Source organism: Nelumbo nucifera, chromosome 4 (assembly GCF_055504915.1).
Source record: "Nelumbo nucifera cultivar China Antique chromosome 4, China Antique-T2T, whole genome shotgun sequence".
In the NCBI taxonomy this organism is placed as follows: Eukaryota; Viridiplantae; Streptophyta; class Magnoliopsida; order Proteales; family Nelumbonaceae; genus Nelumbo; species Nelumbo nucifera.
Genome location: NC_142652.1, coordinates 94524916 through 94550035, shown reverse-complemented (window position 1 = coordinate 94550035; position 25120 = coordinate 94524916). Strand labels below are relative to the sequence as shown.

Below are 25120 nucleotides of genomic sequence, written 5' to 3'. Positions count from 1 at the left end.
ATTATCCAATCCAATGTTTATATTTTTTTAGTAGAAGTGGTTATCAGATGTGATGTGATAAGATAATTTCTCAAAAATTTGAATAAACCAACTAGTTCCAATGAGACCACTTGGTGGTAACTTAATTATAAACAATTATATGAAGCAGATGTGAAAAAGGTACAATTATTAGCATATTATTGAGTTAAATATAAAGTATGTAGGCTTAATTAGGATCTATCCAATGAGACTACTTGGTGGTCTCCTCTGAAGCTTTTGTGTGGAGCCCAGCATGGGTTATGGGTTCTTGTGCACTTGTAATGTAATCAAATATGTGGAAGTTAAATTTCAGGGTTTATATTTGAGAATCTGAGAAGACAATTTTCTCACTGCACCATTTGCATTTGGTTTAATGTATGAAAGGTTTAAAGTATTGGTTCTGCAAATAACTTTTGATAAGGCGTTTTTAAGAGACGTATTACAATATGCTTGGAAAACACTAAGATATGATGGAATATATATGAATAAGGTAGGAAAACCGGAACCAATTCTAAAGCTCAACAGAGGATTGATCTGGAGGTTGAATTGTTTTTCCCTTTGGGTTGCGGGTCACCGATTCAACTGTTTGGATTGAACTGTTCAACCCATCATATATATTTTATAAAAAAAACCATCATATATAGTAGTTTTAATTTTTTTATTTTAAAAACTAAGATATGAGGCCAAAAAAGGCGTTTTCGCAAAAATATTGGGACAAGAAACTTTTGACTCCTTGAAGCATATAGATATAAAAAATTATCCAAAATAAAAAGAAAAAAAAATCATCCCAATCCAATCATTGAGTGCAACATTATAGCCTTCAAAAGTTTTTATGTACATTAAAATTCATTTGAATAGAGACTAACCCGTTTACTAGTTGGAATGGATGAGTGATTGGTTATGGCCAGTTTTTCTAACCACTAGTATCTAGATCCTAACCGGACTGGCTGGTGGACCGATTCACAGTTTTTTGGTTGGACCGGCTGGCCTGGTTTGTTTCTCTTAACACTGGTGGAGTACCCACAATTCAATTAGTGCATCATACATGAATGATGAACTAATTGTAATTTGCAGTTGGGCGTAAAATACACATAAGTTCAATATGATTGATACATTTACACTATAACTAAGATGATTACTATAAAAATTAGATACCTCACTTTGTTGTGATGCAAAATTAAGTGTCTATTTGACAAGTCTTTTTCAAAAGATCTGTTGCAAGATTTGATGGTTAAAAGACCTGGCGAGCTTTTGCAAATAGATCTTGGAAGATCAAAGACTCTTTGGTTGAAACATTTTTCATAGATCTCAGGAAAGATCATAAAAGCTGGAATACCGTTTGGTAATGTGATGAAAATATGTGCTATGTATATATGAATGTCTCATATGTGGGCCAACAAACCATACATTTAACACATGTGGGACCCATATATAGGTCTAAATGTGCATTTCATAGTTGTGGGTCCCACGTGCAATCACTATAAATGGGCCTCGCATGTATTTTTCTAAGGTGGGCCCCACATATGCAAAGCCTTCATTATGGAGTCTACAAATATTTTTCCAAGGTGGGCCACATATACAATTCGACATATATATAATACGTAATATGAACCTCTCAAACATTTCAACATACGCATAATACATAGTGTGGGCCTCACATGCAATTCCAACTATATATCCTTCATTATGGAGTCCAAAAATATTTTTTCAATGTAGTGACGCCTAAGACCTTGGCAGATGTAAAAGGTGGTACCCTGATTTCATATGAAGGAAGAGTTTAGGTTTATGGTAGTACTCAAAAGTTACTACCATTCATAGCTTTCATCAATCACCTCTCATTTATGCTCGTCCAGAAGCATAGGAGAACAGATTTTATAAGAAAATGCCTGAAGAAGTTGTGGTTTTATACTTGACCCTTATAGTTTAACCTTGAGGAAAATTTTATTTTATGCTGCTTTGGGATAAGTTTCTCATTAAAAAAGAAACATGAAACCGGCTTATGTTTCAATAATTGCTCATGGCTGGTATCATTATTACATCTCAGATATTATTTCTATTTTATTTTTCATGCGATTATGCTCAAGTTTCTTTTGGATTTTAGTCCTTGTTTTTTTTTTAGCTTTTTTGGTGAATCCTCTCCAGCTCCTTTGAACTGATGTAAACTCTCTTTCCTTGAATGACTTTTTTTATTATACTATGAAAACAATCTGCGTCATTCTTGAAATAATTGTGGGTCAATTTATGTATCATTCAAACATGTTGAAATGATTAATAATTTATCTAATACTGCCCTCAATACTGTGCTATATATTATCAACATGTATCAGTGCTATTATCAACAAGTATCAATACTGTGCTATTACTAACAAGTACCAGTGCTATTTCAAATCAGGAGGATCAATCACACACAGAAAGTAGGCTAGGACTGGAAGCAGGGGTTTCAGACGAAGAAGGCTAGGACTGGAAGCAGCATGTTGGTTTAAGGGGTTCCAACGAAGAAGGGAAAATAACAGCAGTAAGAAGAGATTCCAGACGAAGGGAAATGGGGGGAGTTGTACCTGTTTTGTATTCAAGTCTTCAAACCTTCGATCTTAGCAAGTTACCTTCGACAATGGCAGAGCTCAGAGTTGGGGCTCGAAACATTTGGGAGTTTTTATTGAAAGATTAAGTATTTTCTCACAAACGTGTGTAGAGAAACACATGTTCGAAGAAGCTAGAAGATTGCAAAAATTTGAATTGAAGCTTCTCGAAAAAGCCTAAATTTGGACTTCTCACATCTTCAACAGGCTGCATCCTTTTCAGAATAGATCTATCCTTTACTAAACGGGAAAAGCCCAAAATTCAGGCTTCCGGGCTTCTAAACAGCTGAAAGCCTGTGCTAACAGACTTGCCAAATGCGGCCTAAATTAAATTAACAAGTAGACCTCTCATCTTTTTTGTTCAGTCATGTGCCTCTTGCATGTTTATATAAAATGTTTACATGCAGACCCAAAGTATAAATAAATCTACTATTATGGATTAACATGCACAGTGTATCCAAAATTAAATAATACATTATATAAATACTAAACCTCCTCTAAGTTTTATCCTAATCTTAAGCATCCTCTATTTTTTTTTTGTTTTTTGAACTAAAGCAGAAGTGCATTTTGTTCACGACGGGGGGCAGTGCAACCCCAAAGAAAAAAGGAAAACGGAAGAGAGAGAGAATTTAAAACTAAATGAGTCGAAGAGCTTTATGGGCAAGTCAGTCGCTATCTGATTTGACTCCCGGAAAATATGAAGGTACGTCAGGCCTCTCTTTAACAAATCTCTCATCCGAATGCAGCTTGAAGTCACATTCATCAGTTTTTATGAAATCTTCATTTTTTGCTTGAGGCATGAGATGGGCCAGCTTTGAATCGCCCTCGATAATAATTGGAGGGCCATACTTCTACTTGGTTGATAATATATATGCCAAGCTTATAAGCTTTAGAGTCTAAAACTCAACCAAAATGATGGCGAACTATACTTGCAACCGAACACTTCCCGTCACTATTACAAGAAGCATCGAAGTTGATTTTAACCTTGCCCACCAATCAAGTAGAAACTGATCGTTTTCATTTGGGCCCTCTAAACATCTGGTCGACTATCAATGCCACTCTTAAACATCCTCTCTATTGAATGATTTTGTTGTTAACTTTGACAAATAAGAAAAATATCAAGAATGTCCTTATGTGGATCTAGATGTTTGAATCTAATACCGAAAATGCCCTTTGTAGGTAAGTTACTTGATTTATCATGTGGCCAAACCAATGGATTTATGGCAGATCAAAACCATCCATATTGAAGCTCATCCTCCAAATATGCCACTTGTAAAATTTGGGCCCAATCAGAGGTTGGCATGGAATCCAAACTGAGGTGGTGATATGCAACTAATAGAGGATTGATTTATGGCCGGATATTTGCTGACTGATCTTCCAATCTAAAAAATTCGGTGATGTATGTGAAAGATACATCAAGTTAAATAGGGGCATTATTGGAATTTTAGCAGAGCTTTAATGTCGTGTGTAATTAAATGCTGACAGCAACTCATAGTGGAATAAATGAAGGGTATTTATTGTTTTGCCATACCAGTCAATAAGAAAGGTTAGTGCTTTTTTATAAGGGTGAGATATTTTAGTATTTACAAGAAACATCAAAGGAGCTTTATGCTGCGCTTAGAAATGATGTAGATAAGTGTGAATGCAAATATATAGATTGTAAAATGGTTCATATAAATTATAAAATTGGATTAATTTTGCACTGATAAATTTATCTTCTTACTAGACTTTTAATTCTAATGGATGCAAATATGAATTTCAATAAAGTATATGTTTTTTTTTTATCAAAAATCCATTTGAATGCAAATTTACTTTTTTTTTTATTGATGTACTTTTACATCTTATCCTCAATGTAAATATACACCGGTCTGTCATTTGTCAATATATAAATGTAATATTGCCAAATACAGACAAAAATGAACCAGAATACAAACTTACCCTGAACCGGAATTTACACTCCATTTGCATCATTCCCAAAAGCAGCCTTAAAGAATTTGCTCCCTTGTATTATAGTTATGAATGATGATGAACCTATTGCAAGTTAATATAGGCGTTGTTACTAAATTATTATTCTATCCATCTAAGATTTTGGGAGGAGAAGATAGACCCAACATTTGGCTTTTTTTTGGGGTAAAAAAGTGGCCTTTCTCAAAATTGAACATGTATTCTCACACTTGCCAGCATGGGGCACCAAACTATTGTCCATAACCTATAGGAAGTTAAGGTCATTACCCAATGTTGGTCTTGGCTCTTGGGTTCATAAAAGGATAGATTGGATATAGTCCTAACCTTTAGAACCCACATTCTCACCCTTAAAAGTTTAATATGCTTAAATGTTAAAATATGTGTTTAGAAAATTATAATTTATGCTTAGGAGTTGGAAAACCCACAAATGGAGTCAACTTAATATGTAAGGTATTTATTTATTAAAGGTATTGATATATTAATTTTGTACTATGTTTTAATTAATTTTAGCATTTAGTGGGTAAACCAAGCCCCCCGACCTAAGAACTGGTACATATTGGCTTGATGCATTGATAGTTTAAAGTTTAAACCTTGGGCCAAGGGTGGGTGAACTGTTTTTTTATCCATAAATGAACTAAAATATAATTAGAATCTATATTATTATAAGAGGATACTTGCCTTAGTTTTAATGTAGGTCATTAAATTTAAATTTAAGTATATACTGTCAACTTATATCTTACACTTGTACAGGCGCATAACACATGCTTTTATATTTAATATTTCAAAATGAGAATTTTCTACCTTCCCATTGAAAATAAAATGGATTAGAAATTAGTTATGGTTAACTAGAATAGTTCATGGTTGTTTTAAGACATCAATTGTGGTTAGGGATGCAACTTGGATGATGAACTCAGGTTGATAAATTGTCAAAATTTGAATGGCTTCGACTGAAGGCCCAAGCCCAACCTAATATAAATTCTTCTTTACCATAAATTACTAAGGTTGTGTTTAGTATCATTGTTATTTATACATGTAACGTTTTGGGTTGATCAATATAAATGGGTGAAAAATGTGTTGTTATATCACATATGAGAGTTACTTCAACTAGAAAAATATTGATTATTGACATTAATTTATGAGTTGAATTAGAAATATCAACTTATTTTGATCAACCTAAATTGAGAAATATCTCATTGATTTATTTTGATAAACCCAAAACATTTCAGGTAGAAACAAAAATAGTACCACATACAACCTAAACAAGTTGGACAATTGATGTAATTCCGCAACAAGATAAATCAATCAACCAAAATTGTGATTTGTGAATCATCAATGAAAGGGACTTCTTGGAACTTTTATTCATTGTAAAAAAAATTTCATATAAAACATTAATTATTAAAAAAAATTAATACTATAATACTTAGGCTGAGTTTGGAAAGAGTACAAATGCAAATTAAATTGTGCAAATACATACAAAATAATGCAAAATATAAGGTTTTGCACTCTATATATTTGCATTTGTACTTGATGATGGCAGTTTTGGCCCTCCAATGATATTGTGACACATGGCACCTCGGAACAACTAAGTGACACCCGAAACTATTTAGGCAACAACTTGCCTTAGTCAAGTTGATGGTGTCCCACCTGGCGGCCTGACCCAGGCGCGACCTAGCGGCCTAGCATGGGCGCCGCCAATGGCGGCCTGGCACGAGCACCGACTTGGCGGTCTGGCCCAGGTGCGACCTAATGGCCTGGCACCGGCGCCAACCTAGCAGCCTGGCACCTGCGCCAACCTGGCGACTTGCGAGACGTGCTCGCTGACAAATTCGACATGCATATCCTAACACTCCCATAATCCTCGGGAGTTGGCCCACATGCCGAATGATCCGGAGGGTGGTCAACGTGCATGGCGGTTGTCTCAAGGAATCGCGGACCACTTAGACGACTTCTCGGAAGTCTCGGATGCGGTGCGTGAAGCCCACACCAAGCAATGCCTATATAAAGACACCAACCCCAATGGCATGGGGGGGGCAAGTAAGCATATTCTATCTCTTATACTTTGTGATTTTTAGCTTGCAGTCTATTATGAGAGTATTGACTTAAGCATCGGAGTGACCTCGCCGGGTTAGCCACCCTGGGTCCTCTAACATTGATTCCTTGCAGGTCTCTAAAGAACTACGAAGCTCAACAATCAATCCAACTCAACACCAGGCAGCTCGGCAATTAATAGGCAGCTCGACCCTCTGATCAGCTCGACACCTAATAGGCAGCTCGACACTCTGGTCAGCTCGTCACCTAATTTTCCTAGCTCGGCCCAGTCAGCTCGTCACCTAACCTGCCCTGCTCGGCCTAGTTAACTCGGCACCTAATCTACCTCCAGCTCGGCCTGGTCAGCTCGGCATCCAGGTCCTCATCCAGCAAAATTTCACTTCGGCCTCTTGAGTCATCGGCCACTTGAAAGCAGACCAAATGACGAGGTACTTAGCACAAAAAATTGATTCATCAGTACTCCTTCCAAATTGAGCCTTAATAAAAATGTATTAAATACATCCAAATAAAACACGTTAAGAAACTTGCTACAATAAACAAAAGATAAAAAATCATTATAATCAAATACAATAACAACCTGATGGTTTATCGTTGGTCGCCGGTGATGCACTTCATCGCTGCCGGTGGGAGAGGGAGAGAACAAACAGGGGTTGGTGTGACCGTGTGAGGGCTAAACACCGTTTACTCTCCTCCCTCACGCGGATTTAGACGTTGCACGCACAGAGGGACGTGTGGCGCATCCTCGGGTGTGCGAACAGTGTGCAAATGGGGCTAAGGGCTTGCAGTAACTGATTTGATATCAAAACTAATTTCAGTGAAAAATTGATTTTTCAGCCGAATTAAATTGTATTTGAACTTTCCGGGCTTTCAATCAAACATAGATTCCCACCTTGCAAAATCAGAAGCCATTGTGAGTAGATTTATTCATGGGCTGGGTAGCCCGATCGGCCCGGCCCGAACTAAGTTGGGCTTAGACAAGATTTCAGGTTCGCGGGCTTGGGCTAGGGCCTAAAATATTGGAATTGACTTTTTTTTTGGGCCGGGTTCGGGCTTTCTCAAAAAAACCCGGCCTAAGCCCGAGTCCGACTTGATAATGTATTATATTAATAAAAATATATTTTATATAATAAAAAAGCAAATATATATAATATAATTTTTTCTCTTTTTTCAAGTAATAATGAGAATTTTCATTATTTTTTAAGGTTTTGAGGTTTTTTAGTATAAATAAAACAACTTTTAATTGAATTAAAAATGACATCTTTTTTTTTTCTAAATTTTTAGTCAGGCTCAGGCTCGGGCCCGGATTTCTGTCTTTATAATCAGCTCGGGCTCAGACTTCAGGCTTTATAGTTGGGTTGGGCTTGGGCTCAAGACCTAGGCCCGACGGTCGGGCCGGGCTCAGGCTCGGGCCTGAACATTTTCTGTTAATGTAGAGACAAAGTCCGACCCGACCCGTAAACAGGTCTAATTGTGAGAAAGCCATTCCCAACACACACTTAGCATAAGTATGGGAGATGTGTTCAATAGCAATGCATGAAGGCCGACCATGATTTCACGGTTTTAGCTCAGAGCTCCAAGTCCAAGTAGAGTAGCTGATTTCTCCAACTCGGGATCTGCTACCCACAAGTTATCTCCAAGTCCAAGTAAAGTAGCTGATTTCTCCAACTCGAGATCTGCTACCCACAGGTTATTCCCACATCCTTGCCCACAAAGGATAGAACACCACCACCGTCCACCGTGTATTGCAAACATCTCCTCAAAGGGCTCGGATCTACTATCCACAAGCTGTTCCCAAATTTTTATACGCCAGCATCATTGCAAACATCTCTCCAAAGGGCTGGTATCTGCTACCCACGAGTTGTTCCCATCAAGGTTCAAAATATCGATACAGCTTTTGGTATTTTTTTTTTATTTTATTTTTCGCAATTGGTTCAGGGGAGCTGGTTTAGGCCTCTTCCACAATCTGAACCGGTCAGACCCTTGATACACCCACTGTAAGAGTGTATCGGAGGGGTCCCACAATGATACGACGAATGTTGATATTTTGAACCTTGGTTCCTACATCTCCACCTTAGGATTATATTGCCCGTGTGATTGGATGTAATGCTATTAGTGTGTTATTATGGTTTTTGCCAAGGTTTTTAAAAACGAACTGGACAATGAATTGTTCAGGGGTTCGGTTCCTGAGTCAAATGGTTTGATGATTTAAACCAAATAAACATCCAATTTTAACAAAAAAAAAAATAAAAAATGACTAAAAACCGTTAATGGTTTTAATGGTTCGATCGCTTGGATCAATGGTTTATTGAGCAAATCAAAGATTTTTGGCTAAAAGATGATTATGGGATAAAACAGAATCGATCAGATGACCAATTCCCAGTTTTTTAGTCCGATCATCCAATCCAGCCCAATTTTGAAAACATTGGTTTTTGCTCCATAAGTTGACCCATTGAATCGGATTTTAAATGAATTCCGATTAACTGAACGGTTTACTGGCTTGAAACCTCATCATTGGTTCCACAGACCGCTAAACAGCTAAAGCGTTCAGCTCAACCTTTGTTCGTTTTAAATCACTAGATTCGTTTTAACCCATTTTAAAACTCCCGTAAATAGCATTTATTTAACAGAAGCTTGGCAAATGCTAGACCTGTAATGTGGGCCATGTCATACTTAGGCAAGGATTTAAGGCGGCCTGGACGCCATCCGATCGAATCAGAATTTTTAGATCGAATAAGGGGTGATGTCATGTGAATTCGATCTGATAAACAATCGGATCCTTTTTATCCGTTATGAGCCGAAATCCGCTAATTGATTATCCGAATCGGATTGGGAAGAGGGTCGGATAATAATCCGCTCCATTTTGCAATTGAGAACTAGGTAGTGATCCTTTAAAAACCATTCTGCTAATCTCTATGATGCCGGAACCCCAATCAAAAAGATCAGTTCCTCCAATCCAGAAGGAGAATTCTAAGTTTTTAACAAGATCTACACAAGATAAAAATTACACAACTGTAATTTGATCAAATACAAGCTAAGCAAACCATCTACAATTTAATGATCAGGTCGATGAATAGCAACAGAAAAAAGTTTGGCCGAAAACGCATACCTTGACCGTTAATTACACGTTAACACCGACTGGTCAATCGATGGGACGGCCGGAGACGATCGGGCGAACAATCGTTACAATGATTGTTGTATATGCTAAGGGTTTCTAGTCGAAGCAGGAGCAGATCCTCAGGTCATCTTCTCGAACAGCCCTGGATAACACGTTCTCAGGTCGTCTTCTCCGGTAGAAGCGGTTCTCTGCTGAACTGGACAAATGCGGTTTCAGAAGGGGATTGGAAACCTTCTCACAATTGATTGTGCACCGTTTGAGCCATATACGGCATGGACGATTTCTCAGAAGTTGCACCCTTCGTTTATTTCCCTGAAAATTCAAATACCAGTTTTTTATCGAATACTAGAAACTGGACCAGGACGTGTTACTCAGGAACCTACAGATGAATCTTTTCGAACATGATCTTTGTGAATCGTTTCTGGCTTTCCTTCCCATTTCAGAGAGAAATCCTCTCTGCAAAACTGAATTGTAGAGATCTTTTCATTCATTTTAACAATTGCATTTCTGGGATTCAGAGAACGGTTCGCACCATCAACAGCTTCTTCGACATTGAGAACCATAGACCTCAGTTTTCCTTACAAGAGTGTGCTTCACTTTTGCAGCGTTTCAGTGATCTGAGAGATGTTAACAATGGAAAGTCACTTCATTCAATCCTCATCAAAAGCGGGCTACATCGAGATGTCTTTGTACAGAACAACATTCTCCGTTTTTATGCTGCTTGTGAGGAGCTGATGAATGCTCGTCTACTGTTTGACGAGATGCCAGAACCAAATTTGATTTCTTGGACAAGCATGATCTCAGCCTATGTACAATACGGTTACAACGACCTTGGTTTGCAGTTGTTTTCTCTTATGTGTCGTTCAGGGTTGTGGCCCAACGAGTTTGGGTACTCAGTGGCACTCAAGGCATGTGGAGTTACAGGCAATTTGCTGATGGGAAAAGTTCTTCATGGTCAAACACTGAAATCTGGCTTTGAACTGTGCTTCTTTTGTAATAGCTCTATTTTCAATATGTATGTAAAATCTTGGGAAGTGGATGATGCCCGTAAGCTCTTCAATGAAATCCCGCTGAATGAAAGATCCGAGGCCTTGTGGAATACATTGCTTGATAGTTGTGTTCAGGTATCAAAGGCTAAGGAAGCCATTAATTTTTTTCATCAGATGCTGCATTTTAATGTATCACCGACATGTTATACTTATGCTATTCTTATTAAATCATGCACAGACTTGTGGAATTTCCACCTGGTTAAGTCTTTTCATGGCCGTACTGTTATGGTAGGCTTGGATAACCATAGTTTTGTTGGTGGAGCCCTTGTCGACACCTATTCCAAGTTGGGATTCCTGGAGGATGCCTACAAAGTGTTCCAGGAATTAGAAGAGAAGGACAATGTGGTCTGGAGTTCTTTGCTGGCCGGTTTCCATCAGAGTGGGGTTGCTGAACAAGGCCTGCAATTGTTTGGCCAATTTGTCTCGGAAGGCCATAAGTTGGACCCTTTTATCTTTGCTAATGCATTTAGTCTGTGTTCAAGTATAGAGGTTACGGCAGTTGGTTCACAAGTGCATTGCAGTTTTATCAAGTCTGGCTTTGCATTGGATTCTTTTATCGGGAGTTCCCTCATCAATATGTATGTTGGTACAGGGATGGTTTGTCATGCTTACAAATGTTTTCTTGAGGTCAGGCATAAGAATGAGATATGCTTCAATGCCATGATTGCAGGTCTAACCTTTCATTCAGAAGATGGAAAAGCTCTAGAACTGTTCTGTAAGATGAGGGAGCTAGGACTGATACCAGGTCATTCCACAATTAGTTATGTTCTCAGAGCCTGTGCTAATCTGCATAAGTTGGAAGAAGGCAGAGCTCTCCATTCTCTTATTGTTAAAACACTTGTTGATTCCGACTCTAATTTTGGCACTGGGAATGCTCTTATTGAGTTGTATGCTAAACGTGGAGTTGTTGAAGAAGCAATCATGGTGTTTAAAGAGATGGATGTGCCAAATGAGTTCTGCTGGACAACTATTATATCCAGTTACACTGAATCAGAGAGGTGGGAGGAAGCATTATTCTTATTTCTTGATATGATCTGCTCTTCAAAGTTTATAAAACCAAGTCAATTCACCTTGGTAGTTGTTCTTCAGGCTTGCACAAGACTCCCAGCACTGAACCAAGGGAAGCAGATCCATGGTTACATCATAAAAGCAGGATTCGAGTTGCATTCCTTTGTTGGAAGTGCTTTGATCAGCATGTATGGGATGAGTCCAATCAAGAGCGATATCTATGATGCTTCTCGAGTATTCTCTTCCATGACAGAACGAGATATTGTTTCCTGGAGTGCCATTATCACAGCATGGGAGCAACATGGATATGGTGAGGAAGCATTAAAGCTTTTCATAGAATTCCAACACACATCTATCCCTGTTGATGAATCTGTCCTCTCAAGCTGCCTTGCAGCTTGTGCTAGCTTAGTAGCATTGGAGAGCGGCAAGTGGATCCATTCTTGTATAATCAAAACCGGATTTGAATCCAATTTACATGTTGGATCTTCTATCATTGATATGTACTGCAAGTGTGGAAGCATTCTGGATGCAGTCAAGTTCTTTGATGGGATGGAAAGACACAATACTGTTTCTTGGACAGCAATGATAACTGGATATGCCCACCATGGATTTGGGAAGGAGGCTATTGAGCTGTTCAATGGAATGAAAGAAGCTGGGTTGGAACCTGATGGGGTCACTTTCATTGGGGTTCTTACTGCATGCAGCCATGTTGGCCTTGTCAAAGAAGGTTGGCAATACTTTGAGTCCATGAGAAATAACTATGGGTTGGACATTACCATAAACCATTACGCCTGCATGGTTGACCTCCTTGGCCGAGCTGGTCAGGTGGATGAGGCAGAGGCTTTAATAAAAACAACGCCTTTTCAGTCAAAGACCCCACTGTGGAAGACACTGTTAGGTGCCTGCAATAAGCATGGAAATGTACAAGTAGGAAACAGAATAGCCAAAATTCTGGTAGAGTTGGAACTGGATGAACCTTCAACTTATGTTCTACTCTCAAACATGTATGCATCAGCCTCCATGTGGGATCATTCAATTGAGCTAAGAGACAGAATGAAGGGAGAACACATTAACAAGGATCCTGGATGTAGTTGGGTCCAAGTGGCAACTTAAAGTTTTGGAGGTTTATTTATTAATTTTGTACATTAAATACATCAAAGATCTCTTATTGATGGCTTGGTGCTCTCCTTTTCCCGTGTAAGAGGTACCACTTAGGTAAGCGGTGGTCAAACCTCTGAAGGTCCGAAAGATGGTTGTGGAGGTATGTTGGTTGCAGAGAGAGAGAGAGAGAGAGAGAGAGAGAATCTGAGACTCTGAGTCTCCTCTAGTTCTCTTTGTTAAGTGGTGTATATGAGTCTTGGGTCCCCATTTGGGCATAGGGCCCTTATTTATACTATTTCCCTTTATTATTTCTTTAACCATTATTTTAGAATGTTCTAGCAAGTTGGTGCAAATGGCTCTAATCAAATGGACCTTAAGTTGTACCGGTCCGGTTTGGTTTGAGATTATACTGGTCCAACTGGGTTTATGATCTTGTATAAGTCCATGGTCTTACACCTTATTGGCTCAGCTTCAAAAACCATCCCAGCCCTTCTACCACTGAGCCTAACATGGACACTTAAGAGACCATTCAGGTGGTACCTTCCAGCTTTGCAAGGTGAAGCCCCACCCAGACAGCTTATAAGCAATGTTTGTTGAAAATCCAACAATAACAAATGCACTGTTGTCCAGCCAATAAAAAAAAAGACGTTTCAGTGAAGTTTCTTCTTCAAAATAGCTTAATCATAGCTTCAGCCCTCCCAAATGGATCCATTACTATAGTGGAATAAGAACATAGGAGAGGTTCATGATATCTAAGGCAACATCCATACCGAACCAACTGGAAATAGGCCATGTTTGGTTCGCTGCCAGTGGGCTCATTCTTTTAATTCTTGCCGATTCTGAAAAAGAATGGGCAAGAATGAATGAGATGTAGGTGTTTGGATACTCATTTCTTGCCGCAGGACTCATTCTTCCCAGAATGAAATTTGGATCTTGGCAAAAATTTATGGCACGAAAATTTTTCGTGCCCCATCCTTTCTTTTGTTTTTTTTTTCATTCGAGCTTGAGTACTCTCGACTTGAAGTCACTGAACCCTCATCTCTCTCTCTCTGTAGGTAAACCCTCGTCCCTCTCTCTTTGCTGAGGTATCTCGATCTGTTGAAGTCTGTACAAGGTAAAACTAATTGACTCTCTCTCTCTCTCTCTGTACAAGGTAACGGTGGGATCGATCTCGATCTGTTAAAGTCCTAAAGCTAAGATCGATCCAAAGAGCTCAAAACCAAGGTAAACTCTCTCTCTCTCTCTTCGTCTTCTTTTTCTTTCTCATCTTCTTCTTCTTCTTCTTCTTCTTCTTCATCTCCTTCTCAAGTTGCGCACAGAAGATGGATACCTCCTCCTCCTCCTCCTTTTTCTTCTTCTTCTTACTTCGTTTTTTCCCCTTTTAGGTTGACCACCAATATCATCCCTATAAGCATTAAAAGAACGCAGTATCCATTAAGGTATTTGATCAATTTTTGTCTCTTCATTATTTTCCTTATTGGTATTTGTGTGTTCAAATTAATATGGAATTTATACATTTTTTTAAGTATAAATTGTTTTTATTTTCCTTATTGCTTTGCTGTTATTTTTCTGCCATTGTTTATCGTGATCTTGTACTCTGCCCTCAGCATTAGATAGATAGAGTTACAAATTTGATGGGATCCTACATTACTTGGTCTGATAAAATTAAATAGTGAAATCCCTGTTAAGGATATTCTAGATTGGTTATTAATGGAAGCATGTTCGCCACATGAATCCTGTTTCGCCATTCAGTTCTGTTCAGTGCCTTATCCTCCTTTTTCTGGGCTTGGGACCAGCTAAGCCATGTCCCATCTAAGTTACTGTTACTCTGTGGACAGGGGTATTTCTATCCATTCCCATGATATATACAACTATATAAAGGGGGGCTGCACACACCCCAAGAAGTTCTCCCATAACTATTTTCTTCTCTTTTCTTTCCCTATTATTTTCTGCACTTTCTTCTACTCAAATTACTGTTTTTTATTGATTATCTGAACTACATACAAGACATCTTGGTACCAGAGCAGGTTTCACCTCCTTTTGCATATAAGACCCATATACTAAGATTAACAGTACTGTGTATGGGGATTTAAGAGACTGATGATTACTAGATCAAATCACCTGGTTTGTGAAGGATTTTGGAGAGTTTCTTATTGAAGATCTGTCTCCCAGAAGGACTTGAACTACAATTTAATTGGAGGTCAAGAACTTGTATTAGGATTGGTGATCAAGGACTTTTAAGTTTATTTTGATGCCCTTTATATTTGCAATAGATTTTGGGCATTTGGGGGCTGCTGGTAGGAGTGGCCTATGTTTCTCCTCTTCCTTCTGTGTAAGGGTTGGTGGAACCCTAGGAGATTACTGTAGCCTTGACTATAAGTCAAGAGAACTGATAATAGGAGACCCCTATTTGTGTAAAGGCATATATGGACTTGAATTTGAATCAATGATCCCCTTGGAACTGATTCAAAGCAGAATTTTGAAATCTGGGGTTGCTCCTTTTGGAATTGTAGAGAACCCTATCACCCACAGTGATTACAAGTAGACTCAATGAAACAAATGATTTAGAGAGGGCATAGCAAATCCATTCAAATGTACATAAGAGGACATGAAATATTGGGATACATTACTGGCAGTGTTGTTCAAATGTTTCACATGCTAAGTGGATAGAAGAGAATTACATGGTTATGTCATGGATGCTAAACTCCATGTAACCACATATCAACAGGAAATGCTGGACGCTTGTGGATATTTGAATACTTGACAACCTGTGTTACTGAACAAGGTAGAACTGCAGAATAGGGAACTCAAAATCCTAATATTTGAAGTTCTAATTTGGTCAACGATAATAGGAAAATTGATGTAATCAGGTTAACTTGGTGAGCTTCTGAAACAAACTAACATGAAACGCATCCCACTGGCAGTCAAAGTCATCTAAAAAAGCACCTTAGCCTCTAAAAAGGGACAATATATAAAAAAGGCCATTACCCAATGTTTGTCAGAAATACCTAGGTTCTTGGGAAGGTGGAGTAGATGTGGACCTAACCTTTGTTTTTTCCTTTTTTTTTTTTCTGCACAAAGTGGCTACTCTGAGGCTCAAACCTGTGTTCTCATACTTATCACCCCATGATTTACCATCACACCAAGAAATTGAGCCTAAAACCAAGACAAGATGTAGTTTACCAGAAAAAAGAGAAGTTAGAAAAAAAAAATTAAAAGATTTTGAAACTTAACATATAGGTTGCATCTTTCATTCATTTTGACAAGTTGGACAACTAAAACACAATATGGAAGCCAGCCTTGGTCAATGCATGCAATTTGAGGAAACTGCATCCCATGAGTTACCGGTTTTATTTGTGTTCTCAGAAAGACCAGTTATGCAATTCTAAAATTTAAATTTCTTGAAAAATGAAAAATGTTCTCTTTCATTTGCATAAGATCATCCTCCATTCCACTCCCCTGAAGGGTCTTATTCACATGCCTTTCAAAACTGAACAATGAAGCAATTAAAATACATACATTCCATGATACAGAATGATACAATGTAACATGCGAAAAAAATATATGATACAATGTAATAGAATCAAAACAAAACTCAGTCTATGATACAAGGAATGGAATGATCATTGCCAGGAATGTATCATAGGTAAGTATTGCTGCTCCAGTATAGTGTGGATCTTTCTCCTTGAACTTTTCAGTCAAACCCTGAAGTTGAAAGAACAAGTGAGAAGTGTAAAGTTATGTCATCGAAAGAAAATTAAGGTATTTGTTTTTCAGCAACCTCATAGAGAATAAAGAACTACAAAAGGAAAGAAGATCAAGACACACGCCCATCTAAGCAAACAGGATTCTACTGGACAAAAGAGATAATATATGATCAAATCTGCCATACAAGGAATCCCTCAAATACAATTTCCTGGTCATATGACATTCTGTTGATTACTACTTGATTATTAATGATGAAACATAATCCTAGAATATCAGTTAAAGCATAGACATGGAACAGCATTGAGATGCTTATACCCCTAGGAATAGGTAGAACCAAAGTAAACTTTGATTACTACTTGATTGACAATCTTGGCCCCTTGGGTTTAGGCGGAGTTTATAGAGGAGCAGCAGAGCATCCTTGGTCCGGGGTGGTAGTAGAAGAAGCTTCTTTTCTTTTCTTTTCCAAACCATCCTTGGTTGGGATGGTGTATCTGAACAGAATAGGTACGTGTGATCCTTTGTACACCAAGGAACTGTACAAGGGAGAAGAGACCCATAAAATGCCAAATCAGATTAACCAGTCAGTGCATACACCTCCCATTACAAGGTATGTAATATAAGCAAACAAATCATAAATTATCAAAATATTTAAAACCTATGGTAGGGCATACCCTTAAACAATCTATGTATAGATAACCATGAACACAATGCAAGGTGCTTTTCAACCTATTTAGCATGACTTCCAACAGAATTTACTCTACCCTCAAAAGTTCACACATTTCCTTCAAACCATATACACTACAGTGCAAAAAAAAAGGTTTGTAATCTCTTTCTCGAGTCCACAAAGGACACACCAGCACAGTCAATGTTCTCCAGTCCATACTAGGGGTGAGCATTTGGTTCATTGGATTAAAAACCAAGTGTGGGACATGCTAGGCCTAAGTGTGGGAGATGCAGTAATGCACATGAGAGCTACTTTAATCATCCTTTCCACCGACTTTGGTTTTGAGTCACTATTTCTGATCCTGGTGTTGTTTCATTTAGTTGGAGACTAGAGGCATGTTTTGAAGAAGGGTAAAATTTTTATCCAGTTTAATGGCAACACTTGACCGGAAAATGAATTTTGTAAATTTTAGAGATACTTTAAGTAAAGTTTAAAAATTTAGGGATACATTAAGCTATTGTTAGATGATTTAAAGGTACTTCAAGTAATTAACCCTTAACTCTAATTATTGAATGCATTGGCAACCTTGAAAACCATTATATATTGTACAAAATGCACCAATACATTACTTTTTTTTGGTAATAGTAGGAACTGAGCTCCACAGTTGACTGTGGCTAGATTCACCCAAATATATTGACTGAAAACCATTACTCCCAGGATTTTTATTTTTTTTCTATTTTTTTTTATTTTGCTCTTTTAGGCAATTCCCTGGGGAGCACTAAGAAAGAAATAAATATTTGCCATTCTTGCTGTTTATGTAACTTGTTCATACACTAATGACTGATGAATGGGTGATGGGTCCCTCTGTATTCATATAATGCACAGTGCTCTGGTTCTTGTCTGTCCTATTATTATATTTAGAGTAATATTTTGTTTATCTCCTTTTAGTGTCTAAATCATTAAGAGATGAAACACGCCATTATTTCATTCAGACTGCATCATAGAAGCCAGAACCAGTTCCAACAGATTCCAAAAATATACAAGCAGTATCAAACAAGGGATAAGATAGTGGAATCCAACTAGCAGCCTTTTATATGCAGATGCTTCGTTGAATCCATTGCTATGTCTTGAAGATTGGGGCATATGCTAGGGCAATCCTGTATGTGTTTCCATGGTCTCTTTAGTTGGTTTGTCATGGGTTATGTGGCATCTCTTTACAAGCTTATGAGTTACTGGAAATGTGATAATTTTGAGAGAAGATCACCGTTCTATGTAAACTCAGAGTCCTTTCTCTATTATCAAGTTAAGTAATGGCAAAGGCGCCACTATGGTGATAGTACCTACTTTTGCCATGAATTTGACCGGCCATGCTGAAGCACGGTGCCATCTCAAGAAATGCATACTTAAACCTAATGCTAAAAGACCCAATGGAAAATGGCTTGTTTTACAGCATTATGTTTATAACACAAAGGTCAAAGGTTCAGGTCCTGAATTGAGAATTAAGAAATGTAAAACCTAAAAATTGAAACCACAAATCCCAAACATGAATTGAAATTAACAAACATCATTGACATTTTTTCCAGAAAGAGCAGAGACATAAACAGCTTTCTCTTCCATATATAATTACACACACAGATATATATATATATATATATATATATATTCTTGAATATAGAATATTACTAATACTGAAAAACGGAACTGAGATACTAATACTCCTTTGTTATTGACAGCCAAGAAACCATCTAGCCAAACTAACTTCTACTCCAATGAAAATAAACTTCTGAAAGAAATATGAAAGGGAAAATAAAATAAATACAGTAAACATGTGATCTCTTACCTTTACAGAAGAACCCTTCAGATCAGACGCTTGCTTTATGATTGAAGTTTTTGAAACTCCCTCTACAAAACTCAGATTCCTGGTACAGGTAGAACTCTTGAAGGAACTGGCGCAGGCATCAGCCATAGCAACATCCTGATCAGAGCTACTGGGTAGCCCATTTTCTTTTGTAGAAACTCTCTCTGAGCTATGCTCCAAAGCAGTAGCTATATTTTGTAGAATCCAATCATGAACTTGTGCTGCTGGCACAGGGACAGCAGGCATGTCTGGATCAGAATTTGCAAAAAAGGGTGCGGCCTGGCTCAATGGAATTCCTTCAGACCCCTTTTCACCAAACTGAATGAGGAACCCAAGATGTTCAAACCTTTCTAAGGTCAATACCTACATAAAGAGTTCATTATCGATTTAGGAGCAAGCTCATGAAGATATTAAGATGCATCTCTCAATAACAAACAAGACAATAGATAAATAGGCTTAAAAGCAAAATAGTTGTTTTCTCCCATTTAAGCACCCATTTGTACCAACTCAAGGTCAGATCCTTGGTCAACAAGATGATCTCACCACCTTGTCTTATGGTTGAAGGCATGAGCTTCAGCTTCCAGGGAATGTGGCCTCTTGCTAAAGCCCTTGTCAGCTAGCATTAATGAGGAAATACACATACTTCAGCCACTGTCCCCCAAAGAATTTGATAATATGCTGAGACTTGAATGGAAAAATTAGTCTATCAACAAGCTGGTATCTGATTCTTCAATCTATGATGCCCAGATAGGTGTATAAGGATGCCATATTGTCTCTTATACTCAAATTTTAAGTGTAAATTTTGTAGGTTCATTGTTGATATGAAACATTTGGGGATGATCATGTTCCCCACCCACCCAATCCCCTCTAGGCTGTATACCACCTAATGTGTTGCAGCTTTCTTCCAGGAATAATTTTGTTGTCCATTCGAGGCTCCCAAGTTCTCAAGTCAAAACTCAAAAAGTTTGCCCAGAACCAGAAGAAAGAGCTTAGATTGTATGAACTGTAAGTTCTCAGATATTATTATCAGGCCTTATCCAGAATCCACCTGTAATTAATACTTGTTTCTACTGTTGCTACAGTAGTCCGAACCAGTAAGGAGAAGAAGAAAGAGAAGGAGAAGAAGAAGAAGAAGAGAAGAAGAAGAAGAAGAGAAGAAGAAGAAGATGAAAGAACTGTCGAACCTGATAGCTAAACCCTATCAGTCGACCTCTTAATAGTGATTAGGCTTCTAATTAAATGTACAAGGACTAAACTGCCCCTACTTAAGTATGGGACAGAGAACCTCTAATAAGACTGCCACATAAGCTCATAACTTAACCAATGTGAGTTGACTAATCTACCCTTATTCGGCTAACTCTAACAATACTGTTCTGAAAGCTTGGGCCAAATTTGGGGGATGATGTGGTTAGAAATTGTTAAGGATTTCGGATCTTCATCCAACTCCTTTGAGAATAATAAAAAGGGTGGAGGTATCCCTTCTACAGCACACCAACAATTCTGAAATAAATGAGATTCTTGGGTCCTCCAAATCTTTTTGGTGAACATCTCGCGAACTAATAAACTGCATACCTTGTCCATATTATGAAGATTGGGTCCCAACATGGAATCGGTCTCCATTTTATTGGCGTTTAGCTTAAATTTTCCTTGACACTATAATTTTCCTTTTGTTGTAAACATGGGGTGGTGTAAATTCATTTCATGCTGCTGTGGTTTAGTCATCCAAGTTAAATTCATTTCATGCTAGCACGACCCAACACGACCCATATATATTGTTTATATATCTATGTATATAATATTTATATATTTTATATATTTATGTATGTAATATATTATATAAATTATAATTATATAATAATAAAGTATATAATATATTAATAAAAATTATAAAATAAACAATTGTTTTCAATTTTATTATACTAATTTATTTAATTATTGCATATATAAGCAATTGTATACATCAAAGTTCATATAAAATTAAAATTTTAAGTTTTTCAATTTTTTTAAATAAATAGCTCTGGCCCAGTCCATGGCCCGGCTTGGCCCAAGGCTTGGCCCACGGGCCAACTTGGCCTGTGGCATGGCATGGGCTTGGGCCGTGGGACGTGCCGGGCCGACCCCCCAAGTTATTCTAGGGGAGGGTCACACAGCACAACCCGCACTTTACGTGGACCCGACATGGCACGTTTTACACCTCTAACCCTTATATTATTATTTTGATTAATAAAAAAATGAATGAGAATGAAATTTGTAACCAAACAGGTTACAAATTTTACTCATTCTTGCCATAAAAAAATCATTTTTTGGGAAAAAAGCGTTTGGTTCGTAGCAATATTTTCTCATTCTTCCCATTTTTACTCATTTTTTATCCATCTTGGAATTTCATCTTGGGTAAAAATGAGAAAGAATGAGATTTGAACCAAACATGGCCTAAAAGATCCAAATCTAGATTGAATAAATAAAGAGATGTAAATGGGTCAGACACAGACATGTTCTACTTAGCTAAATCCATGTCCACTCTATGTCTTGTATCTGATTACTGATTATTTGGATTTTGTTGTGCTTCTTTAAATTTTGGTCTGTTAGCATGGTGATTGCTCGTCATAGATTCGAGTCGAGCCGAGCCGAGTACGAGGCTCGAGTAAAAAACTTGTAAGTTCGAGCTCGGCTCGAGCTCGACTTGAGAAAAAATGTTTTATAAAAATAAAAAGGGTAAATTACAAAGACCCCCCTGTACTATGGGGTCTATGACAAAGAGCCCCCTGTACTTTATTTTGCAACAAAGACCCCCCGTACTATGACCGTGAGACAAATACCCCCTTCCATTAGCTTTCCATTGAAATTCGCTGTTGCAATATTTTTTAATCCCCATACTACCCTTGTTACCCTGACCTCACGATACACGAACAACGGTGGTACCTCAGATTCCTTCATATTTCTCTCTCTCATTCTCTCTCCCCCGAATTCTCTTCTTCCCCTTTCCCTTTCTCTTCTCTTTCATTATTGCCCAGGCTGCTTTCAACAACAGCAGCCCAATTCCAGGACCCTGAGCAAGAAGGCGATTCTCCTGTGACTGAAGTTGAGGTAGTGATCTGCTGTCACCAACCGTTTCCCAGCAGCAAAGTTGACGCCTGGGGCTGGAAGGCCAATTCCAGGACCGTGATCTGCTGTCACCATCCTGGAACCTGGAAGGCCACCCAAGATGGACAAGGCTGCTATATTGAGTGATGTTGTTCGAATGGTTACTCAGTTGCAAAGTGAAGCCCAGAAGCTGAAGGAATCAAATGAGAGCCTACTGGAGAAGATCAAAGAGCTGAAGGTAAGCCTGGGGTTCAATTTGCTATTTCAATACCTCTTGTCATTACATTAAGGATGTGTTTTGTTTAGCACCCAATACTTTCCAAATTTGCAATTTTCCTGTTTTCTCCTGAACCTTATATGGTTTTGGTAGGCTGAGAAGAATGAACTTGGTGACGAGAAACAAAGGCTGAAGACAGAGAAATTAAGAGAAGCTGGAACAGCAAGTCAAAAATCTGAGTGCTCCACCAAGCTTTCTACCTCACCCTACGACTATCCTAGCTGCATTTACTGCCCAAGGCCAAGCTGCTGGTAACAAGCTGATGCCGTTCATTGGCTACCCAGGGGTTGCAATGTGGCAATTCATGCCATCCGCTGCAGTTGATACCTCACAGGATCATGTTCTCCGGCTCCCAGTTGCTTAAGATCTGTCTGCTTTCAATTTCCTGGAGAAATGTTCAATTATTCTTCCGTCTTTATTCCCACTACGTCAGTTTTGGTTAGATCTTGGAAGTTTGAATGACGTAGAATATTAGGCGGGTGATTACACACTGGAATTTGTGAACTTCCATTTTATCGTTGCTTCATAATTGTAAAATTTCAATAACCAAATCTGGTAATTTATTTGAATTTCTGTCACATTCTAGTCCTCATCGTGTATTTTTTGTTAAACGCCTAATGTTAATTTTGTATAGCCTGTGAATGTGCAGAACCCGCGGGAGGAGTAACTTCAGTTGTGGTATGTATAAGAAATAGTAGAAATAAGAAGATATAAGAACAACTAGGATCTGGGATGCTAGGTAGAAAACTTCATCTCCTAGTCCTTACTCCTTAGGTACACTAAAGGAGATAGTGATAAAGCGTCGCAGCTAGAAGAATTTAGCTCTGAAGGAAATATGAAATTGTGGAGAACTTAGATTTGGTGGTCATCGCTGTGGACTGCAATGCTTTTGATCGCTGCAAATCCATACATCCCCACTTCTATTTCCTCACTACCCCAGCCCCAGGCGTCGACTTTGCTGCTGAGAAACGGTTAGTGACAGAAAATCACTACCTCAACTTCAGTTGCAGGAGGATCACCTTCTTGCTCAAGGTCCTGGAATTGGGCTGCTGTTGTTGGAAGCAGCTTGGGTGTTAATGAAAGAGAAGAGAAAGGGGAGGAGAGAAAGGGGAAGGGGAAGAAGAGAAATCGGGGGAGGAGGGTGAGAAAGGAGAGAGAAATGTGAAAGAATCTGAGGTACCACTGCTGTTCGTGTATTTTTCTCAATTGTCCTTATTACAAGGATAGTATGGAGATTAAAAAATATTGGCTAATAGGGGTCTTTGTAATTTATCCTAAAAAAATTATATATAAAAATATTTTTGATTTGATATTTAAAAAATTAAGAATTATAATAATTAATTATTATATATTAAAATAAAAATATTATATATATAATATTTTTACTATATATTATTTCCTATAATTTTATATTATTATTATTATTATTATTATTATTATTATTATTATTATTATTATTATTATTATTATTATTATATATAGCTATTCGAGCTTGGCTCGATTATTAAACGAACCTATTAATTGGGCTCAAGCTCAGCTCAAAGCTCGGTTGAAACCAAGCCGAGCTTGAATAACTTGTGAAGAGCTCGGCTTGTGGTCACTCCTACTTGTCACCTCCTTCGATGTACTCCTTTTTTAATTCTTAATAAAATATTCTTTTTTATTATGTTATAAAAAAATCATGTCCACTCCAAATAAATATTCGGATTTGATTATTTTTGCTCTCAGTAACAATGATTTAGGAGGGTGCCCAAATCACCACCACCCTAATCAAGTCACATGAAAAAGATACTTCACAATATTATATATGCTTTTTATGGTTTACTTCCCAATATTATATCTGTTTTATGAGGCGTCTAAAATTGTCATTTACATTTGGGAAGAGAGGATAAAGAGTATTTGGCAGCTAAAGAACTCTCAATTATAATTGGTTCAGATGGGATTGGTTTAGACCAATAAGACCAGTTCTAGCCAAAGCTGCAAGTCGGGTTGCCTATCTAAGTACCCATTTGGGAGGGCTCTTCGCACCTTCTGGCGTTCCGAGCCGAGTCTCACACGGGAATACCAGAAGCTGTGTTTGATAAAAATCCAGAACACCCGAACCAAATACGAAGCTAGATGCTCAATTAACACAATACACCCCAAACACAGAAGCCCTCCCAAATTGGCTCTAAATTTTTCAACCACATCAAGCACAATTAGGATTTAGGCCCAACTTAACCCGACCCAATAAGTTGCACCACTAATTCTGAGTTCACTTATACACCCTGGTCTTGGTATTCCTTTTCTGTTCAGGACCGGGTCTATCCTAACCCTAGGCCTGACCTGTCCATTTGACAAGCCTATTTAAGCTTACTTGCTTAACGAGGAGTGGGATCTGCTAAAAAAAAAGAAGTATCAAGAGGGTGCCAACATGACGTGTGTCCACACATCTCACCATGAGCCTGGGATCCATCACGTCAGGGGCGGAGCCAGGGGAGTCCTGACCCCCCAAGGCCCAAAAATCTCCACAATTCCATATAAATTTCCCCTTCCCCCACTCCCCACCCCAATGGGGTTCTCCCCAATGACCATCTCCCCCCTTCCCCCTAATCCACCTTAGGTTTTGACCCCCTCATAAAAATTTTTTAATTCCGTCCCTATATCAT

The 25120-nt window shown here is 38.2% G+C and overlaps 1 protein-coding gene and 1 pseudogene across 4 annotated transcripts; both read left to right on the top strand.

Annotated features, from left to right (window-relative positions):
* The first annotated feature begins 9534 nt into the window (after nucleotides 1-9534).
* Nucleotides 9535-23050, top strand: LOC104610172 (pentatricopeptide repeat-containing protein At2g40720-like). 4 transcript variants are annotated; one of them, XM_010276678.3, is made up of 6 exons: nucleotides 9535-13440; nucleotides 14038-14108; nucleotides 14270-14323; nucleotides 20023-20110; nucleotides 20197-22433; nucleotides 22566-23050. In XM_010276678.3, exon 1 carries the CDS (start codon nucleotides 10128-10130, stop codon nucleotides 12894-12896), a length of 2769 nt encoding a protein of 922 aa, XP_010274980.1. In that variant the 5' UTR covers nucleotides 9535-10127; the 3' UTR covers nucleotides 12897-13440; nucleotides 14038-14108; nucleotides 14270-14323; nucleotides 20023-20110; nucleotides 20197-22433; nucleotides 22566-23050. The 4 variants fall into 4 exon arrangements, with proteins under 4 accessions (XP_010274980.1, XP_088759636.1, XP_088759638.1 ...); XM_088903510.1 differs by having other exon boundaries at nucleotides 20023-20119; XM_088903512.1 differs by having other exon boundaries at nucleotides 20012-20110.
* LOC104586448 (transcription factor ILR3 pseudogene) lies at nucleotides 22317-22836 on the top strand (annotated as a pseudogene).
* Nucleotides 23051-25120: the final 2070 nt, after the last annotated feature.

Excerpts from the sequence above, each read along its gene's own strand:
- LOC104610172 (XM_010276678.3), top strand. The coding sequence starts at position 10,128 with ATGATCTTTGTGAATCGTTTCTGGCTTTCCTTCCCATTTCAGAGAGAA.